The sequence below is a fragment of the Ornithorhynchus anatinus genome, chromosome X1, assembly GCF_004115215.2.
Source record: "Ornithorhynchus anatinus isolate Pmale09 chromosome X1, mOrnAna1.pri.v4, whole genome shotgun sequence".
Lineage (NCBI taxonomy): Eukaryota > Metazoa > Chordata > Mammalia > Monotremata > Ornithorhynchidae > Ornithorhynchus > Ornithorhynchus anatinus.
Window position 1 is genome coordinate 34,541,513 of NC_041749.1, and position 20,776 is coordinate 34,562,288.

Consider the following 20,776-nt stretch of genomic DNA (forward strand, 5'->3'; position numbering starts at 1 on the left):
TGTTTGTGGCAACAGCTGTTGCTCTGAAATGACCATGTGATGTAGTGAAGTCACTCTGCGCCGGGGGTAGAGTGAGGTAATGATGTCACGTCTCACGTCAGGGGAAGGGCACGGACTGTGTGACCAGGAACTAAAGCCTCCCCGGGGCCCTTCAGGAAGGCTTGCACATCGCCAATTTCGAGATTGCTCCGCCCTCTTTATCAACTTTTTGGAATCGAAACGCTGATTTGGTATTATTCTAATCAACTCCGTGGTCTCATAAACTGACGACCTTGAATGCTTTGGTCGAATCAGGAGAACCAGGAAGACATTTTTGATGACAGAGCGATGTCACAACTGTTTGTAAACAATACCGCCCGTAATTACTTGTGGTGACTATTTCCTAAACTAACTACAATCATAACTGTGGTATTTTTTAAGTGCTAGTAAGCGAAGCAGTAATATACTCAGTGCTGGGTAGATACGATCAGACCTAACCTACTCCCTCTTCAACACGAGCCTCGCAGCCTAAAGGGGAGGGGGCACAAAAAACCAAAACAAAAAATACAAATGCTCCTTGTTAATCCCCTGCTATGTGTTCACTGTTCTAAGCGCTGGGATAGATACAAGTTAATCGGGTTGGTCACATTCTTAACCCCCATTTTACAGATGAGGTAACTGAGGCCCAGACAAGTTTCATGACTTGCCCAAGGTCACACAGCGGGCGTGTGGTGGAGCTGGGATTAAAACCTAGGTCCTTCTGACCCCCGGGTCCATGCTGTATCCACTAAGCCACGCTGCTTCTCTGTATTTTAATTCCCATTTTGCAGATGAGGAAACTAAGGCGCAAAGAAGTTAAGGGACTTAGCCAAAGATGCAGCAGGGAGAGGGGAACCCAGCCTTCCTTGTTCCCAATCCTGCGCTCTTTCCGGTGGGTCACATGCTTCTGCTCCTTCATTTTAAAAAAGTGTTAGCCCCCCAACTCTGCCTCTCACCAGCCTCAATCTCCTCCTTGGAGGCAGTCACGTCTTCCATCACCTATTCATCCATTCATTGGTCCCGTCGTGTTTATCCAGCACTTACTGTGCGCAGAGCACAGTGCTAATTGCTTGGGAGAGTACCATATAGCAATCTAACAGACTCATTCCTTGCCCTCAACAGGCTTACGATCCGTTATCCCGCCGTGCTTGTTTCCTGGGCCCTTATCCCTCCGCTCCCAAACACGGTGGTGGATCCTCATTTCCTCCAAAGACCCCTGCTCATTCAATCCCAGTTTCCTCAGAGAGCAAGGCATCGTCGGAATCAGGATGGGCGTAGGGGAAAGTGAAGAATTTACAGTACCGGGCTGCTCCGATACCTCCGAAGACAGCAGGGCGGGCGGAAGGCCGCGTAGATCCTTCCAGCCTCGTGATTTTGTGATGTGATAAATTCCTGACAAGCTTCCTTCCTAAAAGGAAGCAGCACAGTCTGGTGGGAAGAGCGCCAGGCCGAATTTAGGAACTCAACCGTGCTTCTGACCGTCACTGTTATTCCGACTCCTCCGAAGTCAACACATTTTTCTGGGCCTCCTGCACCTCAGATGTTTGCAACCTGCTTCTCCCTATTTCGCAGTGGCGTTTGAGCTCTTCCTTAAAGGAAAATTCAGGATTCAGGAGTAATCATCATTCTAATGAATCCAAACAAGTCCCATTAACAAAACCATAAAACCCGTGAAGTGACTCAGAGATAGTCTGTCTCCTTTCTTTATAGATGTCACTATTTATTGCCACTGATTACGATCCATAAAATATGAGGTACGGTGGCATGTCCAAAGTCTCAGTGACCTACTTTTAAGAGAAGTTGTTGATCTCTGGGAAAATAGGTGCACTGGGAGGAAAGAGACTGATCAAGTTTCCATCAATATTGCATGTTTCTGAAGCCTCTTCCTCCCGAAGAGCGTGGAGTTATTTATTACCGCTCCTGTTGGAAGAGCCAGCAGTTATTACCCTCATTCTACAAAAGCACAGAGACGTGAAGTGATTTGCCCCCAGGTCACCCAGTAAGGCTGAGGTGAAGTGGAAAATAGAATTGAGCTCACCCATGCTCTGCCTACTGTCCGAGATTCAAAGATAAACCGGAGCGACTCCGCTCTCCAATCTCCTGCCTGGCTTTATTCATTCATTCGTTTAGTCAATCGTATGTATTAAGCGCTCACTGTGTGCAGAGCACTGTACGCACGTGCTTGCAAAGTTCAATTCAGCCACAAATACAGACTATCCCTGCCCACAACGAGCTCACAGACTAGAAGGCGGGGGCGACAGACATCAAAATAAGTAAACAGGCATCAGTAGCATCAATATAATAGAGATATATGCACATCATTAATATAAATAAATAGAATTATAAATCTGTACACGGGCTGTGGGGTGGGGACGGGGGTAGAGCAAAGGGAGCCAGTCTGGGCGATGGGGAGGAGGAGCAGAGGAAAAGGAGGCTTTAGCCTGGGGTTGGAGTGGGGGCGTCCAGAACTAAGCAGACCCTGGTCAGCTACTGGGGTTCAGGACAGTCCCCAGGAAGTTCAACTGGTTTCCAGTTAATCCCATTCTAAAGGACCACTGGGAAGCTGGGTTTGTTCCATATCTGTGGCGTTCTGGGAAAGGCGTCTTTTAATTTGAATAACAGTTTTAGTAGTTTTTTAAGTGCTCACTATATGCCAGGCACTGTACTAAGTGCTGGAGGAGGCGGGGGATGGGAGATACAAGCAAATGGGGTTGAACACAGTGCCCGTCGCGCACGGGGCTCACAGTCTAAATCCCCATTTTACAGATGAGGTCACTGAGGCACAGAGAAGTGAAGCGACTTGCCCAAGGTTACACGGCAGAAAAGTGGCAGAGTCAGAATTAGGACCCATGACCTTCTGACTCCCAGGCCCGAGCTCTAGAGCTGGACCAGTTCCCTGAGTGTGAGGCCGGCATCATCTAGTGTCTTCTGTATCCATCTAATAATAACTGTACATTATTATTGGTAATTCGGTGCCAACAACTGTACTAATCGCTGAGGATCACCAGGACGGACACAGTCCCTGTCCCTCACGGAGGGAAAAGAGGTATTTGATCCCCGTTTTATAACTGAAGAAACTGAGGCACGGAGCAGTTAAGTGACTTGCCCAAAGTCACCCAACAGGTAAGTGACAGATCCAGGACTATTCATTCATTCAATAGTATTTATTGAGCGCTTACTATGTGCAGAGCACTGTCCTAAGCGCTTGGAATGGACAGTTTGGCAACAGATAGAGACAATCCCTGCCCATTGACGGGCTTAGAGTCTAGTCGGGGGAGACAGACGGACAAAAACAAGACAACTTATTAGCAATAAATAGAATGAAGGGGATGGACACCTCATTAACAAAATAAATAAAGTCATAAAAATAGATACAAATGAGCCCAGTGCTGAGGGGAGGGGAAGGGGAGAGGGGGAGGAGCAGGGGGAAAGGGGGCTTAGCTGAGGGGAGGGGAAGGGGGGGCAGAGAGGGAGCAGAGGGAAAAGGGGAAGCTCAGTGTGGGAAGGCCTCTCGGAGGAGGTGAGCTCTCAGTAGGACTGAGCTCAGTTTCCCTGACTCCCAGAAGCCTGCTCTTTCCACCAGGCAACCCTGCCTGGCCAGGTTTGTTTTCTCAAACCTTAAAAAGATCCTTCACTCTGGATAAGGTTGACTTACTAAGCCTTCCACAGCCTGTTTGCCGGCAAAAGAGAAGAAGACCCGCAAGCTGAAGAAGAAGAAGACCTAACACAGGAAATCTTTTTAAAAGGCAAGTGTAGTGGTCCTGCTGAGGGTCAGGCGGGGACGCCCTGATCGCCCTGCCCGGCTCCCTTTGCTCTACCCCCATCCCCACCCCAAAGCACTTGTGTATAAATGTACCGATTTATAATTCGACTATAAATAGGTGGAATCGGTTAAGCTCCACCTTCCCTCCCGAGTGCCTTGGAAGGGAGAGTTTGGGGTAGCTTTTTTCCACACCATTAAACTGGAGACGCATTCTTTCCCAAACATTACTTTGAAGGAGCACATACTGTGTGCAGAGCACTGTGTTAAGCGCTTGGGAGAGTGTGTGACTTTGGGATCGGATGGGTTCAGCAGGAAGAACTTGTTTATCGTTATACTGTACTCCCCCAAGCCCTCAGTACAGAGCTTTGCGCACGGTAAGTGCTCAGTAAATACGACCGAGTGGATGAAGTAGAGCAGCCAAGATGGAGACTCCACTTCCCGTCTGGGTCTCCTCCAACTGGCCGGGAATCCCAGGCCGCGGAACCTAATGGGGGTTCGTTTATTCGGTCGTATTTATTGAGCGCTTACTGTGTGCAGAACACTGCCCTAAGTGCTTGGGAGAGTACCGTGCGACAACAAGCGGACACGTTCCCTGCCTACGATGTGGGGGCAAGCCGGACACGGGCTGGTTTCTGCCCCGTTCCTGGCTCCAGGGTCAGGCCAGAGCCCCCTCTTCCACCCAGCCAAGCGGGAAGCCCCATGTGGGTGAGCCAGGAGGATGAAATCGTCGGTCAACAGAGATCGGGGCACCGGGACGAGGGAACACCCACCGGAGCTTGACGGTGGAAGGTTTCAGAACGATCCAGGGGAAACATTTCTTCGCACAGCAGATGGTGAACATAAAAATTAATTACCACGGAAAGATGCGGGGGCTAAAAATAACAGTAGGTCCTGAAGAGAATTAGGGGGAATTTATGGATGAGTGGTCCATAAGGGGCAGTTAGAGGGGAAAGTTAGGGATGTTAAACGGTCCGGGAAGATGGATGTAGGGAAGGGCGACCGTCACACGAGGCCCCCGAGCCTTCCGTCTGTTGCTCCTTGAGGAGACAGAATCCTGGAGTGGATAGGACGCTGGCCTGATCCAGAAGGGGCCTTGCTTGTGGTCTTATGTCCTCCCGCCCCGTCACGATGTGGCACCGGGCACGGACTTTTTGTTCCCTCACCGGGCTGCGTGCAGGCCTGGGCACCACTGAAATCATTCATTCATTCATTCAGTCAGTAGTATTTATTGAGCGCTTACTACGTGCAGAGCACCGGACTAAGCGCTTGGAATGGACAATTCGGCAACAGATAGAGACCATCCCTGCCCATCGACGGGCTTACAGTCTGATCGGCGGGCTTACCGACCAGAGCCTGTCGGACTCCAAGGCCGGCTGAATATTTTAGCATCCCCACTCGAGAAACGGCGTGGACTGGGGGCCTGGGAGTCAGAAGGACCTGGGTTCTAATTCTGGATCTTCCATGCTTTGTGACCTTGGGCAAGGAGCTTCACTTCCCTGTGCCTCAGTTCCCTCATCTGTAAAATGGAGATGAAATACCTATCCTCTGTCCCACTTAAACTGTGAGTCCCTTGTGGGACAGAGACGGTGTCCAATCTGATCAATTGGTAATAATAATAATGATGATGATAATAACGTTGGCCTAACTAGGTGCCGAGCACCGTCGTAAGCGCTGGGGTAGATACAGGGGAATCAGGTTGTCCCACTTGAGGCTCACAGTCTTAATCCCCATTTTACAGATGAGGGAACTGAGGCACCGAGAGGTCAAGCGACTTGCTCAAAATTACCCAGCTGACAGGTGGCGGGGATTAGAACCCATGACCTCTGACTCCTAAACCCGGGCTCTTTCCCCTGAGCCACGTACCCTAGGGCTTAGAATACTTCTTAGCACTTGAAAGCGCTCAACAAGCACCATCATTATTATTTGAGTGGGCTTTTGTCTCTGAAAACTGTCCCCCTCTAGACTGTAAGCTCACTGCGGGCAGGGAATGTGTCCGTGATATTGTTATATCGAACTGTCCCAAGCACTTAGTTCAGTGCTCTGCCCAGAGTAGGTGTTCAATAAATACAACGGACTGACTGGCTTCTGGGGGGAGTCCCGCCCGCTCCCAGAAGCCCCAGCCCTGGCTCAGTGGAAAGAGCGGGGGCGAGTCAGAAGTCACGGGTTCGAATCCCGGCTCGGCCACCTGTCAGCTGTGTGACTGTGGGCAAGTCACTTCTCTGGGCCTCAGTGACCTCATCTGTAAAATGGGGATGAAGACCGTGAGCCTCCCGTGGGACAACCTGATGACCCTGCCTCTCCCCCGGCGCTTAGAACGGTGCTCTGCACATAGTAAGCGCTTAACAAACCCCAACGTCGTGATCATTATGCTACTACAGCCCTAAATTTACCCCTTCTGGAAATAAAAAGCTTCTTCCTCTTTAGGTAAGATCACGACCCTTCTGCTGGAGACTCCCCGGTCTGTCCGCTCCCTCCTGGCCGTCCCCGTCATCAGAGATTGGAAAAAGAGACACGCGCGCGTACACCTCTCGACACACAGATACCCAGCAGAGACTTGTGCGCACACACACAAAAAACACCGAGGCGAGCGGGGGCTCCCAGGCGCAAGAGAAAAGGGCGTCAGGTTGGGAATATACACACTGGAACGTAAAATAATCCCCACGCACATCCAAACGAGAAGGACAGGGAGAGAGCAGGGCCCGGTAGGAGAACAGAAAGCCGGGGGGTAAAGCCTGCACCCCGGGGCGGATGGAGGGTTAAATAAATCTGGATCTGATATATGGTTATAGTGACAAGCGCTTAGTACAGTGCTCGGCACATAGTAAGCGCTCAATAAATACTATTGAATGAATGAATGACCTGCTCCGTGCTTAGTACATCGGTGCTATGCACACGGTCAGAGCTCAGTAAATAGCACCGATTGACTACTGCGACAGAGGTCCTGCCCTTGCCAATCTTTTCCCTCCCCCGGACTCTCCCACCGCTGGTCCCCCCCGGGGTCGATTCGGTTCTGTACGGAGCAGCTTTTCCGCTCCCCGGGAGAAGCGGGACTCCAGAGGGCCCAGACAATTGTCCTAAATCACTCCAGTGTGGGGATGGACCTGAATACGGCAGCTGCAGAGAGAAGCCTAGAAAAAATTGGGGAGACGAAGGCAGGGCAGGTGTGTATTTGGAGAAAAAAGAGAGAAACAATGAGGTACATATGGTCAGCTACGTTCGCGCGCTGCATGTAGATCAGTAAGCGCTCAGATATGTTGCACATGGAAGGTGCTCAGTAAAGGAGAAGCAGCGTGGAAAGAGCACGGCCTTGGGAGTCAGAGGTCACGGGGTTCGAATCCCGGCTCGGTCAGCCGTGTGACTGTGGGCCAGTCACTTCACTCCTCTGGGCCTCGGTGACCTCATCTGTCGAATGGGGATGAAGACCGTGCGCCCCACGCGGGACAACCTGATTCCCCTGCGTCTACCCCAGCGCTTAGAACAGGGCTCGGCACGTAGTCGGCGCTTAACAGATGCCAACGTTAGATCGCGCCAGCAAATTCACGTGATCAGAGGCATTCAAGGAGGATGCCGAATAACACAAAATTTCCACTGATGAATAATGGCTCTAATTGGCTCTTTTAGAGCAGAGTGGTTTAGTGGAAAGAGGCCGGGCTTGGGAGCCAGAGGTCGTGGGTTCTAATCCCGGCTCCGCCGCTTGTCTGCTGCGTGACTTTGAGCAAGTCACTTCGCTTCTCTGGGCCTCGGTTACCTCCTCTGTAACATGGGGATGAAAGCTCTGAGCCCCACGTGGGACAACCTGGTTACCTTGTATCTCCCCCACTTGCTTAGAACAGTGCTTGGCACATAGTAGGCGCTTAACAAAGACCAACATCATTATTATTATAATTATTCTATTGATTTAGTACCTGTAGAAGGCAATCGACCTGATTATAAGGAGATGGAGGTGGATTTGGCAAATGATGATGATGATGGTCTTTGTTAAGCGCTTACCATGTGCCAAGCACTGCTCTAAGCACCAGGGTAGATACAAAGTAATCAGGTGGTCTCATATGGGGCTCGCAGTCTTCATTCCCATTTTACAGATGAGGTCTCTGAGGCTCAGAGAAGTGAAGTGACTTGCCCAAAGTCACGCAGCTGAGAAGTGGCGGAGCCGGGATTAGAACCCACGACCTCTGACTCCCAAGTTCCAGCAAGCCATTCTGCTTCCCTAATGGGAACAGAAAATGTTTTTTCTTAGTAGGTAGGGTTTTTTTTTGGATATCTAGAGCTGATACATGAGAGTTTATGAACAGATTATGCATAGGGATTTTTATTTACACTTGTACTTCCCTTCTCTGAAATCAATTTATACCGTATTCTCTATCTTTCCTCTTGCCCTTACCCATGCAGGGAAGTCAGTGTGACGAGGTGGCTAGTACAACCCTTCCTGAATAATAATAATAATGATGATGATGGTATTTGTTAAGCGCTTACTATGTGCCAAGCACTGTTCGAAGCGCTGGGGGAGATACAAGCTCATCCTGTTGTTCCGGGAGGGGCTCCCAGTCTTACTCCCCATTTTACAGATGAGGTAACTGAGGCGCAGAGAAGTGAAGCGACTTGGCCAAAGTCACGCAGCTGACATGGCGGAGCAGGATTAGAACCCACCACCTCTGACTCCCAAGCCATCGCTCTTTCCACCGAGCCACGCTGCTTCTCTACTGATGGTGTTTGTCAAGGACTGTACTAAACCGGTCAGCTGTGTGGCCTTGGGCAAGTCACTTGACTTCACTGGGCCTCAGTTCCCTCATCTGTAAAATGGGGATTAAGACTGGGAGCCCCACAGAGGGGCAACCTGATGATCCTAGATCTCCCCCAGCGCTTAGAACAGTGCTCTGCACATAGTAAGCGCTTAACAAATACCAGTATTGTTGAACACTGGGGTAGATGCAAGATCCCTCTCCGCCGATCAGACCGTAAGCCCGTCAGAGGGCAGGGACCGTCTCTATCTGTTACCGATTTGTCCACTCCAAGCGCTTAGTACAGTGCTCTGCACATAGTAAGCGCTCAATAAATACCACTGAATGGGTAATCAGGACCCACATGGGGCTAACAGTCTATGTAGGAGGGAGAACTGGTACTCATTTAGACTCCCATTTAGAGGATTTAGAAGTGAGATGCCCAAGGTCACAGGGCAGGGATGTGGTAGGATTTGAACCCGCAGCCTCCCCCACCCAAGCTTGGGCTCTTCCCACTAGGCCACCCCGCTTGCACCAACATATCCTTAGATCTTGGGGTGTGGGCGAGGGAGAGAAATGCATCATCGGCTCAGCCTGTCCCGATTGCTGGCGAGTCGCCTTTGGAAGTGGAAGAATTCACAGTTGCCTGCTCCATGACGGGAAATCCTCTCCAAGCACTTATTCATTCATTCAATCGTATTTATTGAGCGCTTACTCTGTGCAGAGCACTGTACTAAGCGCTTGGAATGGACAAATCGGCAACAGATAGAGACAATCCCTGCCCACTGACGGGCTCAGAGAAGCGGCGTGGCTCAGTGGAAAGAGCCCGGGCTTCGGAGTCAGAGGTCATGAGTTCGAATCCCAGATCTGCCACTTAGCTGTGTGACCGTGGGCAAGTCACTTCACTTCTCTGGGCCTCAGTTCCCTCATCGGGAAAACGGGGATGAAGACCGTGACCCCCCCCCACGTGGGACATCCCGATTCCCCTGCGTCCACCCCAGCGCTTAGAACGGTGCTCGGCACACGGTAAGCGCTTAACAGATGCCAACGTTATTATTATCAGTCGGGGGAGACGGACAAAGACGATAGCAATAAATAGAACCAAGGGGGTGAACATCTCATTGAAACAATAGCAAATAAATAGAATGGAGGGGATGTACATCTCATTAACAAAACAAATAGGGTAATAAAAAATATATACAATTGAGCGGACGAGCACAGTGCTGAGGGGAAGGGAGGAAAAGTGGGCTTAGCCGAGGGGAGGTGAAGGGGAGGTAGAGGGGGAGTAATAATAACGTTGGTATTTGTTAAGCGCTTACTACGTGCAGAGCACCGTTCTAAGCGCCGGGGGGAGATACCGGGCAATCAAGTTGTCCCACGTGAGGCTCACGGTCTTCACCCCCATTTTACAGATGAGGGAACCGAGGCCCAGAGAAGCAGCGTGGCTCACTGGAAAGAGCACGGGCTCTGGAGTCCGAGGTCATGGGTTCGAACCCCGGCTCTGCCACTTGTCAGCTGGGTGACTTCGGGCCAGTCACTTAACTCCTCGGTGCCTCAGTTCCCTCGTCTGTAAAATGGGGATGAAGACCGCCAGCCCCACGTGGGCCAACCTGATTCCCCTGTGTCTCCCCCGGCGCTCGGAACAGTGCTCGGCACATAGTAGGCGCTTAACAGATACCAACATTACATTATTACTTGCCCACGGTCACCCAGCTGCCAAGGGGAGAAGGGGGAGCTCGGTCTGGGAAGGCCTCTTGGAGGAGGCGAGCTCTCAGTGGGGCTTCGAAGAATTAAGAGGGAGGAAAGCTAACGCGGGGAGCGGGTGTTTCGATGCCACAGCCGGTCGCACCGTGATCCTCGCATTTCCCGCCCCTGAAATAAGACGCATCTGGGAGGTCGGGGAGGGGATGTGTGGGAGGCCGGGCGGACGAGAAGCAGCCTGGCTCAGTGGAAAGAGCCCGGGCTTGGGAGTCAGAGGTCATGAGTTCGAATCCCGGCTCTGCCACTTGTCAGCTGTGTGACTGTGGGCGAGTCACTTCTCTGTGCCTCAGTTCCCTCATCTGTAAAATGGGGATTAAGACCGTGAGACCCAGGTGGGACAACCCGATCACCCTGTATCTACCCCAGCGCTTAGAACAGCGCTCGGCACGTAGTAAGCGCTCAACAAATACCAACGTCGTCATTATTATTATCATTACGTATGCTAGCCGGCTAGAATTAGAACCGACCTAATTAGAAGATCACCTCGGTGATCATCTTCGTCCCGAAAGAATCTTCTGGCCTAAAGATTGAAGCCGCGTGGCTCAGTGGAAAGGGTCCGGGCTGGGGAGTCAGAGGTCGTGGGTTCCAATCCCGCCCCCGCCGCCCGTCTGCTGGGTGACCTCGGGTAAGTCGTTCGACTTCTCTGGGCCTCAGAGGCCTCATCTGTAAAATGGGGATTTTTAGGCCGGCGAGCCCCCCGTGGGACCACCTCATTCCCCCGTACCTACCCCCAGCGCTTAGAACAGTGTTAGGCACAGAGTAAGCACTTAACATATACCATAATTATTTTTATTATCGTTATTATTATCACCTCATCTGTAAATTGGGGATTTTCAGCCACGAGCCCCCCGTGGGACCACCTCATTCCCCTGTACCTACCCCCAGCGCTTAGAACAGTGTTGGGCACATAGTAAGCGCTTACCCCATACCATTATTATTATTATTATTATTATCATTATTATTATTATTATTATCTCATCTGTAAAATGGGGATTTTAAGCCTGCAAGCCGCCCGTGGGACCACCTCATTACCCTGTACTTGCTCCAGCGCTTAGAACAGTGCTAGGCGCATAGTAAGCACTTAACATGCATCATCATTATTATTATTATTATTATTATTATTATCACCTCATCGGTAAAATGGGGATTTTGAGCTTGGGAGCCCCACGTGGGACCACCTCATTACCCTGTACCTGCCCCAGTGCTTAGAACAGTGTTAGGCGCATAGTAAGCACTTAACATGCATTATTATTATTATTATTATTATTATTATTATTATTATTATTATTATTATTATTATTATCACCTCATCGGTAAAATGGGGATTTTGAGCTTGGGAGCCCCACGTGGGACCACCTCATTACCCTGTACCTGCCCCAGCGCTTAGAACAGTGTTAGGCACATAGTGAGCGCTTAACACATACCAACATTATTATTATTAATAATAAAACCAAATTGAATGAATGAATGAATGAGTGAATGAATGAATGAATGGATGGATGGATGGATGAATGAATGAATGCCCAGTGGTGGCGTGTCCCGGATGGACAGAGTCTGGGGGGGGGCATGTGTGGGCGGGGCCGTGTGTGGGCGAAGGCCCTGATTGGTCGGGACCGTGAGTGGGCGTGACCGTGTGTGGGCGAGGGCCCTGATTGGCCGGCACTCCGGGTGGGCGGGGCCATGACTTGATCTCGAGCCCTGATTGGCCGAGCCGGCGTGTGGGCGGGGCCTCCCCGCGGGCGAGGCCTCGTATGACCGCGATCGTCTGTGGGCGTGGCCCTGCGTGGCCCATGGCCCGCATTGGCCGGTCCCCCGGTGGGCGGGCAGGGCCGTGGCGTGATCTCGAGCCCTGATTGGCCGGTCCCCTTAGTGGGCGGGGCCTTGGAGTGATCTCGAGCCCTGATTGGCCGAGCCGGCTTGTGGGCGGAGCCTCCGCGTGGTCGAGAACCCGTATGACCGCGACCGTCCGCGGGCAGGGCCGGGGTGTGTCCGACGGCCCTCATTGGCCGGTCCCCTACGTGGGCGGGGCCCTGGCGCGTCCTCGATCCCTGATTGGCCGAACCGGCGAGTGGGCGGGGCCTCCGCGTGGGTCGAGAACCCGTATGACCGCGACCGCCCGCGGGCGTGGCGGGGTGTGTGTCCGACGGCCCTCATTGGCCGATCCCCCGGTGGGCGGGGGGGGGAGCCTCGGCGTGATCTCGATCCCTGATTGGCCGCTCCCCTACGTGGGCGGGGCCCTGGCGCGTCCTCGATCCCTGATTGGCCGAACCGGCGAGTGGGCGGGGCCTCCGCGTGGGTCGAGAACCCGTATGACCGCGACCGCCCGCGGGCGAGGCCCTCCGTGTCCGACGGCCCCTATTGGGCCGGTCCCCCGGTGGGCGGGGGGGAGCCGTGGCGCGAAGCCGAGCCCTGATTGGCCGGCACGGCGTGCGGGCGGGGCCGCGGCGCGTCCCCGAGTCCTGATTGGTGGAACCGGCGGGTGGGCGGGGCCTCCCGCGGGCCGCCGGCAGAGGGCGCGGCTCGGTGTCCCTTGCGCCGTGGGGCTCCGGGGGGCTCCGGGGGGCTCCGGCGTGGGGGGCTCAGGATGTGGCTGGGCCCGGAGGAGGTGCTGGTGGCCAACGCGCTGTGGGTGACGGAGCGGGCCAACCCCTTCTTCCTGCTGCAGCGCCGCCGGGGCCACGGCAAGGGCGGGGGGCTCACAGGTCAGCCTCCACCCCCGGGATGGGGGGGGGGTGGGGGGTCCCGGCCGCGCAGCGTTGAGCACAGCGTGTCGCCCCGGAGAAGGGGGCACCAGTCCGGCGGGGGGGGGAGGAGGAGCAGCTCTGCCAGCCGCAGGGTGGGTCCGCCCCCGGCACGGGGAACCCCGTACATCCCCCTCCCCCGGGATCTGGTGCCCGGGTGTAGGTGCAGAGCGCTTAGTGCGATGCCGTGCACACCGTAAGGGCGCGGGAAATGCGATCGAACCAAGGGATGAACGGGAGAGAGCCCGGGGGAGGCCTACTGCTTGGGCACAGGGCATCCCATAGACCCCCCCCCCCCATTGAAAAGAGCCCCGGGGGGCAGGGGTAGGGCGGGTCTACCCGTTGGGCACAGGGCGCCCCGTTATCCCCAACGGAACGGAGCCTGGGGGGCCAGGGTGCTGAATCGATCGGTCGTACTTACTGAGCGCTTACAGTGTACAGAGCGTCGTAGAAAGTTCTTGGGAGAGCACAGTATAGTTTGCAGTTTGGTATTGATAATAATAACAATAATAAGAATGTCGGCATCTGCTGAGCGCTTACTGTGTGCAGAGCACTGTAGCAAGTTCTTGGGAGAGCACAGTATGGTTTACAGTTTGGTGGAGGGTCGGGGGGACAGACATTATTAATAACAATAATAATAATAATGATGTCGGTATCTGCTGAGCGCTTACTATGTGCAGAGCATTGTAGAAAGTTCTTGGGAGAGCACAGTATGGTTTGCAGTTTGGTGGAGGGTACAGACATTATTAATAACAATAATAATAATTATGTTGGTATTTGTTGAGCGCTTACTATGTGCAGAGCATTGTAGAAAGTTCTTGGGAGAGCACAGTATGGTTTACAGTTTGGTGGAGGGTGAGGGGGGGACAGACATTATTAATAATAATAATAATAATGTTGGTATTTGAGCGCTTACTATGTGCAGAGCGCCATTCTAAGCGCTGGAGTAGATACAGGGGAATCAGGTCGTCCCACGTGAGGCTCACAGTTAATCCCCATTTTACAGATGAGGTAACCGAGGCACAGAGAAGTACGGACGAGGTCACCGAGGCACCGAGAAGTGAAGCGACTTGCCCGCGGTCACACAGCTGACGGGGGGCAGAGCCGGGATTCGAACCCATGACCTCGGACTCCCAAGCCCGGGCTCTTTCCACTGAGGGCACAAGTACAAGGGCCTTGCGGGGTTTTATTTTGCGAGAAAAGCGGCCTGGCCTAGCGGATAATGGCCGGGCCCGGGGTGGGGGTGGGGGGTCGGCCCTGGGTTTTAATCCCTACCCTGCCTGCCGTGCGAACTTGGGCGTGTTACTTCACTTCTCTGGGCCTCGCTTCCCTCGTCCGTAAAATGGGGATTAAAACCGGGAGCCCCGCGTGGGACCCGGACTGCGTCCGGACTGATCAGCTTCTGCGTAACCCGGTGTTCAGTACGGCGTCGGGCGCAGAGAGGGAGAGAGAGTCCCGAGGCCGTGAGTTTAAAGCAGGCGGCGATATTTACTGTGGGAAGGGAGCGGCTGGCTCCTCCCCTTGGCGGCTTCCATTTGAGAAGCAGCGTGGCTCAGTGGAAAGAGCACGGGCTTTGGAGTCAGGGCTCATGAGTTCGAATCCCAGCTCTGCCACTTGTCGGCTGGGTGACTGTGGGCGAGTCACTTCACTTCTCTGTGCCTCAGTTCCCTCCTCTGTAAAATGGGAATGAAGACCGTGAGCCCCACGTGGGACAACCTCATTCCCCTAGGTCTACCCCAGCGCTTAGAACAGTGCTCGGCACATAGTAAGCGCTTAACAAATACCAACATCATTATTATTATTATTATTATTCCATCTCCATCTTCTGCGCCGTTTGGATGGGGCCCCGGCTTGTTGAGTCTGTCGGACTTTAAAGGGTATCGTTCCCTTCCTTCTCCCGGAATCCATCCCCCCGGCGCGCTCTCCCGGGCGGCGCGATCTGCCTTCCTGTCAGATTTTATCGCCGGCTTGGAGGCTGCCGGAAGTTGCATTTGGGAAGGATCGTGTCCTCCGCGGCGTCTGATGCCCCCTCCCCTAACTAAAGGAGAGTTGGCGTCTTGGAGGTGGAACGGTCCTGGGGCTTGAGGTTCATCTCAGCGCTGTGCATCTCTCCCAGGTCTTTGAGGTTCATCTCGGCTCTGCCACTTGTCAGCTGTGTGACTTTGGGCCGGTCACTTCACTTCTCTGGGCCTCAGTTCCCTCCTCTGTAAAATGGGGATGAAGACTGTGAGCCTCACGTGGGGCAACCTGATTCCCCTGTGTCTCCCCCAGCGCTTAGAACAGGGCTCTGCACATAGTCAGCGCTTAACAAATCCCAACGTGATTATCTCAGCGTTGTGAACCTCCTAGGCCTTTCCCCGGAAAAAAATGAGATAAAACCCGGGCAGCTCTCGGACCCATTGCACACCGGCGGGTTGGCGTTCTGCCGTCCCCAGTTCTCCTTACGGATTCCATTGGATCGGCATCCCGTTTCGGTTCGGGTTTGGATGCCGGGTAGCCTGTGAGTCCCATTTTCGCCGCGTGGCGGGCCGCGGCCCGTGGCCGAGCGAAGCGATTGCCGGGTCCGGTTCGCAGGGGACTTGGGGTTCATTTCGGAGGAATGCGGCTTCGTAGCGGAAGCGTTTTACCGCGCGACGATCGTGTCCACGTATGTTGTGAACTTTTTTTCAGTGGGATTTGTAAGGCGCTTACTACGCGCCAGGCACCGTCCTGGTGGATTCAAGGTAATCACGTCGGACGCAATCCCGGTCCCGCATGGGACTCGCGGACTTAATCCCCATTTTAGAGATGAGGTGACTGAGGCCCGCAGAGAAGTTACGTGACTCGCCCAAGGCCGTACAACAGACAGGCGGCGGAGCTGGGATTGGAACCCACACCCCGATTGGACCGTTAGCCCGTCAGTGGGCAGCGACCGTCTCTATCTGTTGCCGATTTGTCCGTTCCAAGCGCTTAGTACGGTGCTCTGCACATAGTAAGCGCTCAATAAATACTATTGAATGAACTATTATTGAATGAAATCCTTCCGACTCCCAGGCCCGGGCTCTAGCCACCAGGCAACGCTGTGAAATTGCCCCGTCGGCTCTGTGGCCGGAAGCCTTCCCTCTTAAACCCCAAATTCTAATCACGTCTCCCCCGTCGACCCCTTTAGCAGTCGTGTAGCTGTGCCCTGACCGATCTGTTTTAATCGCTTTTGGATTTCACTGGAATGGGTTCTTTATTGTAAAAATAAATCGACAACTTTCACGTCATTAGATGGTAAGCTTTTTAGAGGTTGACTCTTACGTCTGTTGTATGTTTCCAAGCACCTGTAAAGTGCTCTGCCCGTAAACCCGTCGATGATGTTGAGCTCTAGACTCGCGCACGGGGAACGTGTCCGCTAATTCCGTCGTGGCGCGCTCTCCCAAGCGCTCAGGCCGGTGCTCCGCCCGTAGTAAGCGCTCAGATACGTTGCACGGGGTAGGCGCTCGGTAAAGGAGAAGCAGCGTGGTGTAGTGGTTAGACCGTGGGCCTGGGAGTCAGGAGGTTGTGGGTTCTAATGCCGGCTCTGCCCCTTGTCTGCTGTGTGACCTTGGGCGGGTCACGTAGTAAGCGCTCAGATATGCTGCACGTGGTAGGTGCTCAGTAAAGGAGAAGCAGCGTGGCTCAGTGGAAAGAGCCCGGGCTTGGGAGTCAGAGGTCATGAGGCCGAATCCCGGCTCTGCCACTTGGCAGCTGTGGGACCGTGGGCAAGTCACTTCACTTCTCTGGGCCTCAGTTACCTCGTCTGTAAAATGGGGATTAACTGTGAGCCTCACGTGGGACAACCCGATCACCCTGTATCTACCCCAGCGGTTAGAAGGGTGCTCGGCACATAGTAAGCGCTTAACAAATACCGGCATTATCATTATTATCATTATTATTATTATTATTCCTCTGCGGCTCAGCTATCTCGTCTGTAAAAATGGGGATTGAGACCGGGAGCCCCAGGTGGGACAGGGACTGCGACCAGCCTGATTTGCTTGTATCCACCCCAGCGCTCAGTAGAGTGCCCAGCCCGGTGCTTAACCAATACCACATTTATCATTAGGATTGATTGGTCGAATTCTACTTTCCAAGCGCTTAGTACGGTGGTCTGCACACGGTAAGCGCCCAATAAACCCGATCGAATGAATGGTCGGTTGATCGACGTAGAGTCGGATCGATCCTTGGGTCACTAAGTAGCCCCTCGGGGGTACAGATGGACCCAAACGGCTCCAGACGGTCCCAGCGCTTCCTCTCGGCTTTCTTCTCCAGGTCTCCTAGTTGGCACTCTGGATGTAGTTCTGGATTCCAGCGCCCGAGTGGCCCCGTACCGGATCCTCCACCAGACCCAAGACTCCCAGATCTACTGGACCGTTGCCTGTGGTGAGTACTGCGTCGAAGTTTTACGCGCTTCTGGCCTTTGGATTTTTAGCCCGCCCTCTTGTTTCAATCCTCTCCTGGGTAAGCCCCGCTTTGGACTTGGACGCCAAGAGAAGAGTCTTCTTTTCGAGAGTCCCTCGGGATCCTCCGGGCTAGGGCTAATGAGAAGGAAATCGAGGTGAAAGTGAAGAGTTCGTGTAAAAGAATGACCTAATGTAATAAAGAGGGGAATTTAATAGGGAAATAAAAGGCCCGCGACAGCATAGAGCCGCCAGGCCGGGGACGTTGGCAGGTCCTATTCTTCCGCAGCGACACATCTAGAAATTTACATCCATCTGGCTGGAAAATGTCACGAGAAGAGTTCTCGGGGAAACTCGAAAAGTACAGGTCGTCTCCGTGACCGTTCGGGATTCATTTCCGGGTTTAGCTTCAGTCTGTTGTCCTTCCTCCTTCCTTTCTGTCCCGGCTTTCTTTTCCAGGTCTCCTGGTCGGCCCCTCCGAATGGCCCTGTAGAATCCAGTGCCAGTTGGCCCTTCCCAGCCCTTCCCCGAACCGGGGCTGTCTTTCTCATTAAAACTGAGAAAGCTTTCAGGATTAAACCTGGGAGCTGAGCCTAGATTCGTTTTAAGGGAGCCCCTAGACTGGGGGGCTCTTGGAGCTAGAGTTTGGGGGTCTGTTTGCCTGCGTGCCCCCTCCCCGAAGTCCCCAGTCGGGCGGCTGCCTTCTACTCTTTTCTTCACCGAGATGTGAGATTCCTGGCTCTTCTAAGATACTGATGCTTCGACTCATGATCTCAGTCTCTGAGTCATCCATCTGTTTCCTTGGTCCCTGGCTCTTTGTTTTAAACACGGATTTGCCCCCGCTTCCTTAAGATGGAAGAAGATTTTCCCATTTCTCCGGAGACTGTAAACAGACCGCATCAGGAAGGGAAGGACCTAACTCGCAAGCCCGCTCTTCCCTTTTGCTTTTTTTTTTTTTTTTGATGGTATTTATTAAGCTTTTACTATGTGCGCTAAGCACTGGGGTTGACCCAAGCTAAGCAGGTTGGACACAGTCCACGTCCCACGTGGGGCTCGCCGCCTTAGTCCCCGTTTTACAGATGCCGTAACTGAGGCAAAGAAGTGAAGTGACTGGCCCGAGGTCACACGGCAGACAAGTAGCAGAGCCGGGATTAGAATCTAGGCCCTTCTGACTCCCGGGCCCACGCTCCGTCCACTAGGCCACACTGCTTCTCTTCTTTTCTTCGTTGCGGCTGAGCTTGCTATAACACTACAACTGCCTCAGCCCTACGTTTCCACGATCCTATGTTGTAGTGTTCATTTCCTGAGTATTTCGTCCTTCAGGTAAGAAAATCAAAATAATTAGAGTTGGCAAAGTTTAGTGACCGATAGCTGCTGAAATCATTTTCCGACCGTTTACCGTTTGGTCAGGAGAAAAGGAAGTCTTCCCCAGGGCAGCGTCCAGAATTGTTCAACCCGGGCATCAGGGGACAAATCGAGGATTGGCCCGGAAGCAGCGGGACCTAGCGGACAGAGCCTGGGCCTGGGAGTCAGAAGGACCTGGGTTCCAATCCCGCCTCTGCCTCCTGTCTGCTGGGTGACCTTGGGCAAGTCACTTCACTTCTCTAAGCTTCAGTTACCGCATCTGAAAGTGGGGATTAAGACCGTGAGCCCCACGTGGGACACGGACCGGGTCCAACCTGATTAGCTTGCATCTACCCCAGCGCTTAGAACGGTGCCTGACACACAGAAGCTCTTAACAAAAATACCTTTAAAAAAAATAGTGGGAACTCCCAGAAGGGAGATGGCACCCTGCAAATCTTGAGAGCAGAAAGTATCCCACACGTAATGCAAATTGTTTAAAGCACCTGCCATCTAGAGAAGCAGCGTGGCTCAATGGAAAGAGCCCGGGCTTGGGAGTCAGAGGTCACGGGTTCTAATCCCGGCTCCGCCGCTTGTCAGCCGTGTGACCTTGGGCAAGTCACTTCTCTGTGCCTCAGTTCCCTCATCTGGAAAATGGGGATGAAGACTGTGAGCCCTCCGTGGGACAACCTGATTACCTTGTATCCACCCCAGCGCTTAGAACAGTGGTTGGCACGTAGTAAGCGCTTAACAAAGACCAACATTATTATTATTGTATCTACCCCAGCGCTTAGAATACCATCATTATGTGGCACATAGTAAGTGCTTAACAAATGCTATTATTATTATTATTATATTCTACTGGCCAGCCTAAGAAACACATGCATAAGCTCAATGATTTCCTTTCCTCTGACGCTTTGTTCTCCTGGATGGGTCTAGCAACTTCCAAGCCACTACCCACCGCCTAGAGAGATTTGCCTTTGTGGGTTCCGTAGTTCTTAAACAGATGAAGGGGATGAATGGAGGGTATTTGCCGCCGTGTGACTTGGTTGTTGGTTTTTTTGCATCCTTTCCCTGTCATTGAAACTCCAGCACTTGGAGTTGGACCTAGAATTTGTTTGTGTAGGGGGAGCGGACAGACTCTGTGTAGCTCCGGTTTCGGGTTGGAGCCCCACTTTCCCGGCCAACTCTTCTGCCTCAGTACAGGAGAAACGAGTTGCAGTTGAGGTCCATGTTTCACCTTCCCAGCGTTAGTTTCCATCATCAGCGTCTGTGGCCCTGCCATCGCCAGAGGTGTCACACCCTCTTCTCTCGGCATGAATTGATCCGCAGAGAAAATCTCAAACAGTTCCGTGAGAAGTATGAAGCCAGATGGCAAAAATGCTAGCCCCTTCTTTGCCGCCGCGCTGCAGATGGTGAAGAGTAATGACACCTGTGGCGGGTTGCCTTATGGGTTTTTTTCTGGTATTTGTTAAGTGCTTACTATGCCCCAAGCACTCTACGAAGCACTGGGTTAGATCCAGGGTTATCAGGTCAGACACAGTCCGTGTCCCACATTGGACTCCCAGTCTTCATCCCCATTTTACAGCTGAGGGAACTGAGGCACGGAGAAGTGAAGTGACCTGACCAAGGTGAAAGAACGGACAAGTGGCGGAGCCAGGTTCCTTTGCACAGTAATCTAGTTAAGACACGATAAATAACAAAGTGTAGGCCCTTCCTCTGACATGTTATATACAGGTGTAATCAATCAGTCAGCGGTATTGAGCACTTACTATGTGCAGAGCACTGTCCTAAATGCTTCGGAGAGTACAGTGCCCCAAAATTATCAGACACATTCCCTGCCCATAATGGGCTTTCAGACCGGAGGCATAATGAGGATTAGATGGGGGATGTAGGCGTAAAGTCATCAGATTATCTAGAAACTTGGGTACCCAGCCGTGAATAAAGGGGGAAAAAATGTTATTTTATCCTAACTCTAACCTGGCAAAGTGAAGAGGACTTGTTGGTCTTTGAAGGGCATCAACTTATTTGGAA

At 52.9% G+C, this 20,776-nt stretch overlaps 1 protein-coding gene across 2 annotated transcripts in view; it reads left to right on the forward strand.

Moving 5' to 3' along the window:
• The first annotated feature begins 12,801 nt into the window (after nucleotides 1–12,801).
• Nucleotides 12,802–20,776, forward strand: part of TBC1D9B (TBC1 domain family member 9B) — a 43,053-nt gene continuing 35,078 nt past the window's right edge. For both annotated transcript variants that reach the window (XM_029050392.2, XM_029050393.2), the window contains exons 1-2: nucleotides 12,802–12,962; nucleotides 17,274–17,384. In XM_029050392.2, the coding sequence (XP_028906225.1) occupies nucleotides 12,845–12,962; nucleotides 17,274–17,384 (229 nt within the window). In that variant the 5' untranslated portion in view covers nucleotides 12,802–12,844. The remainder of the gene's footprint in view (nucleotides 12,963–17,273; nucleotides 17,385–20,776) is intronic.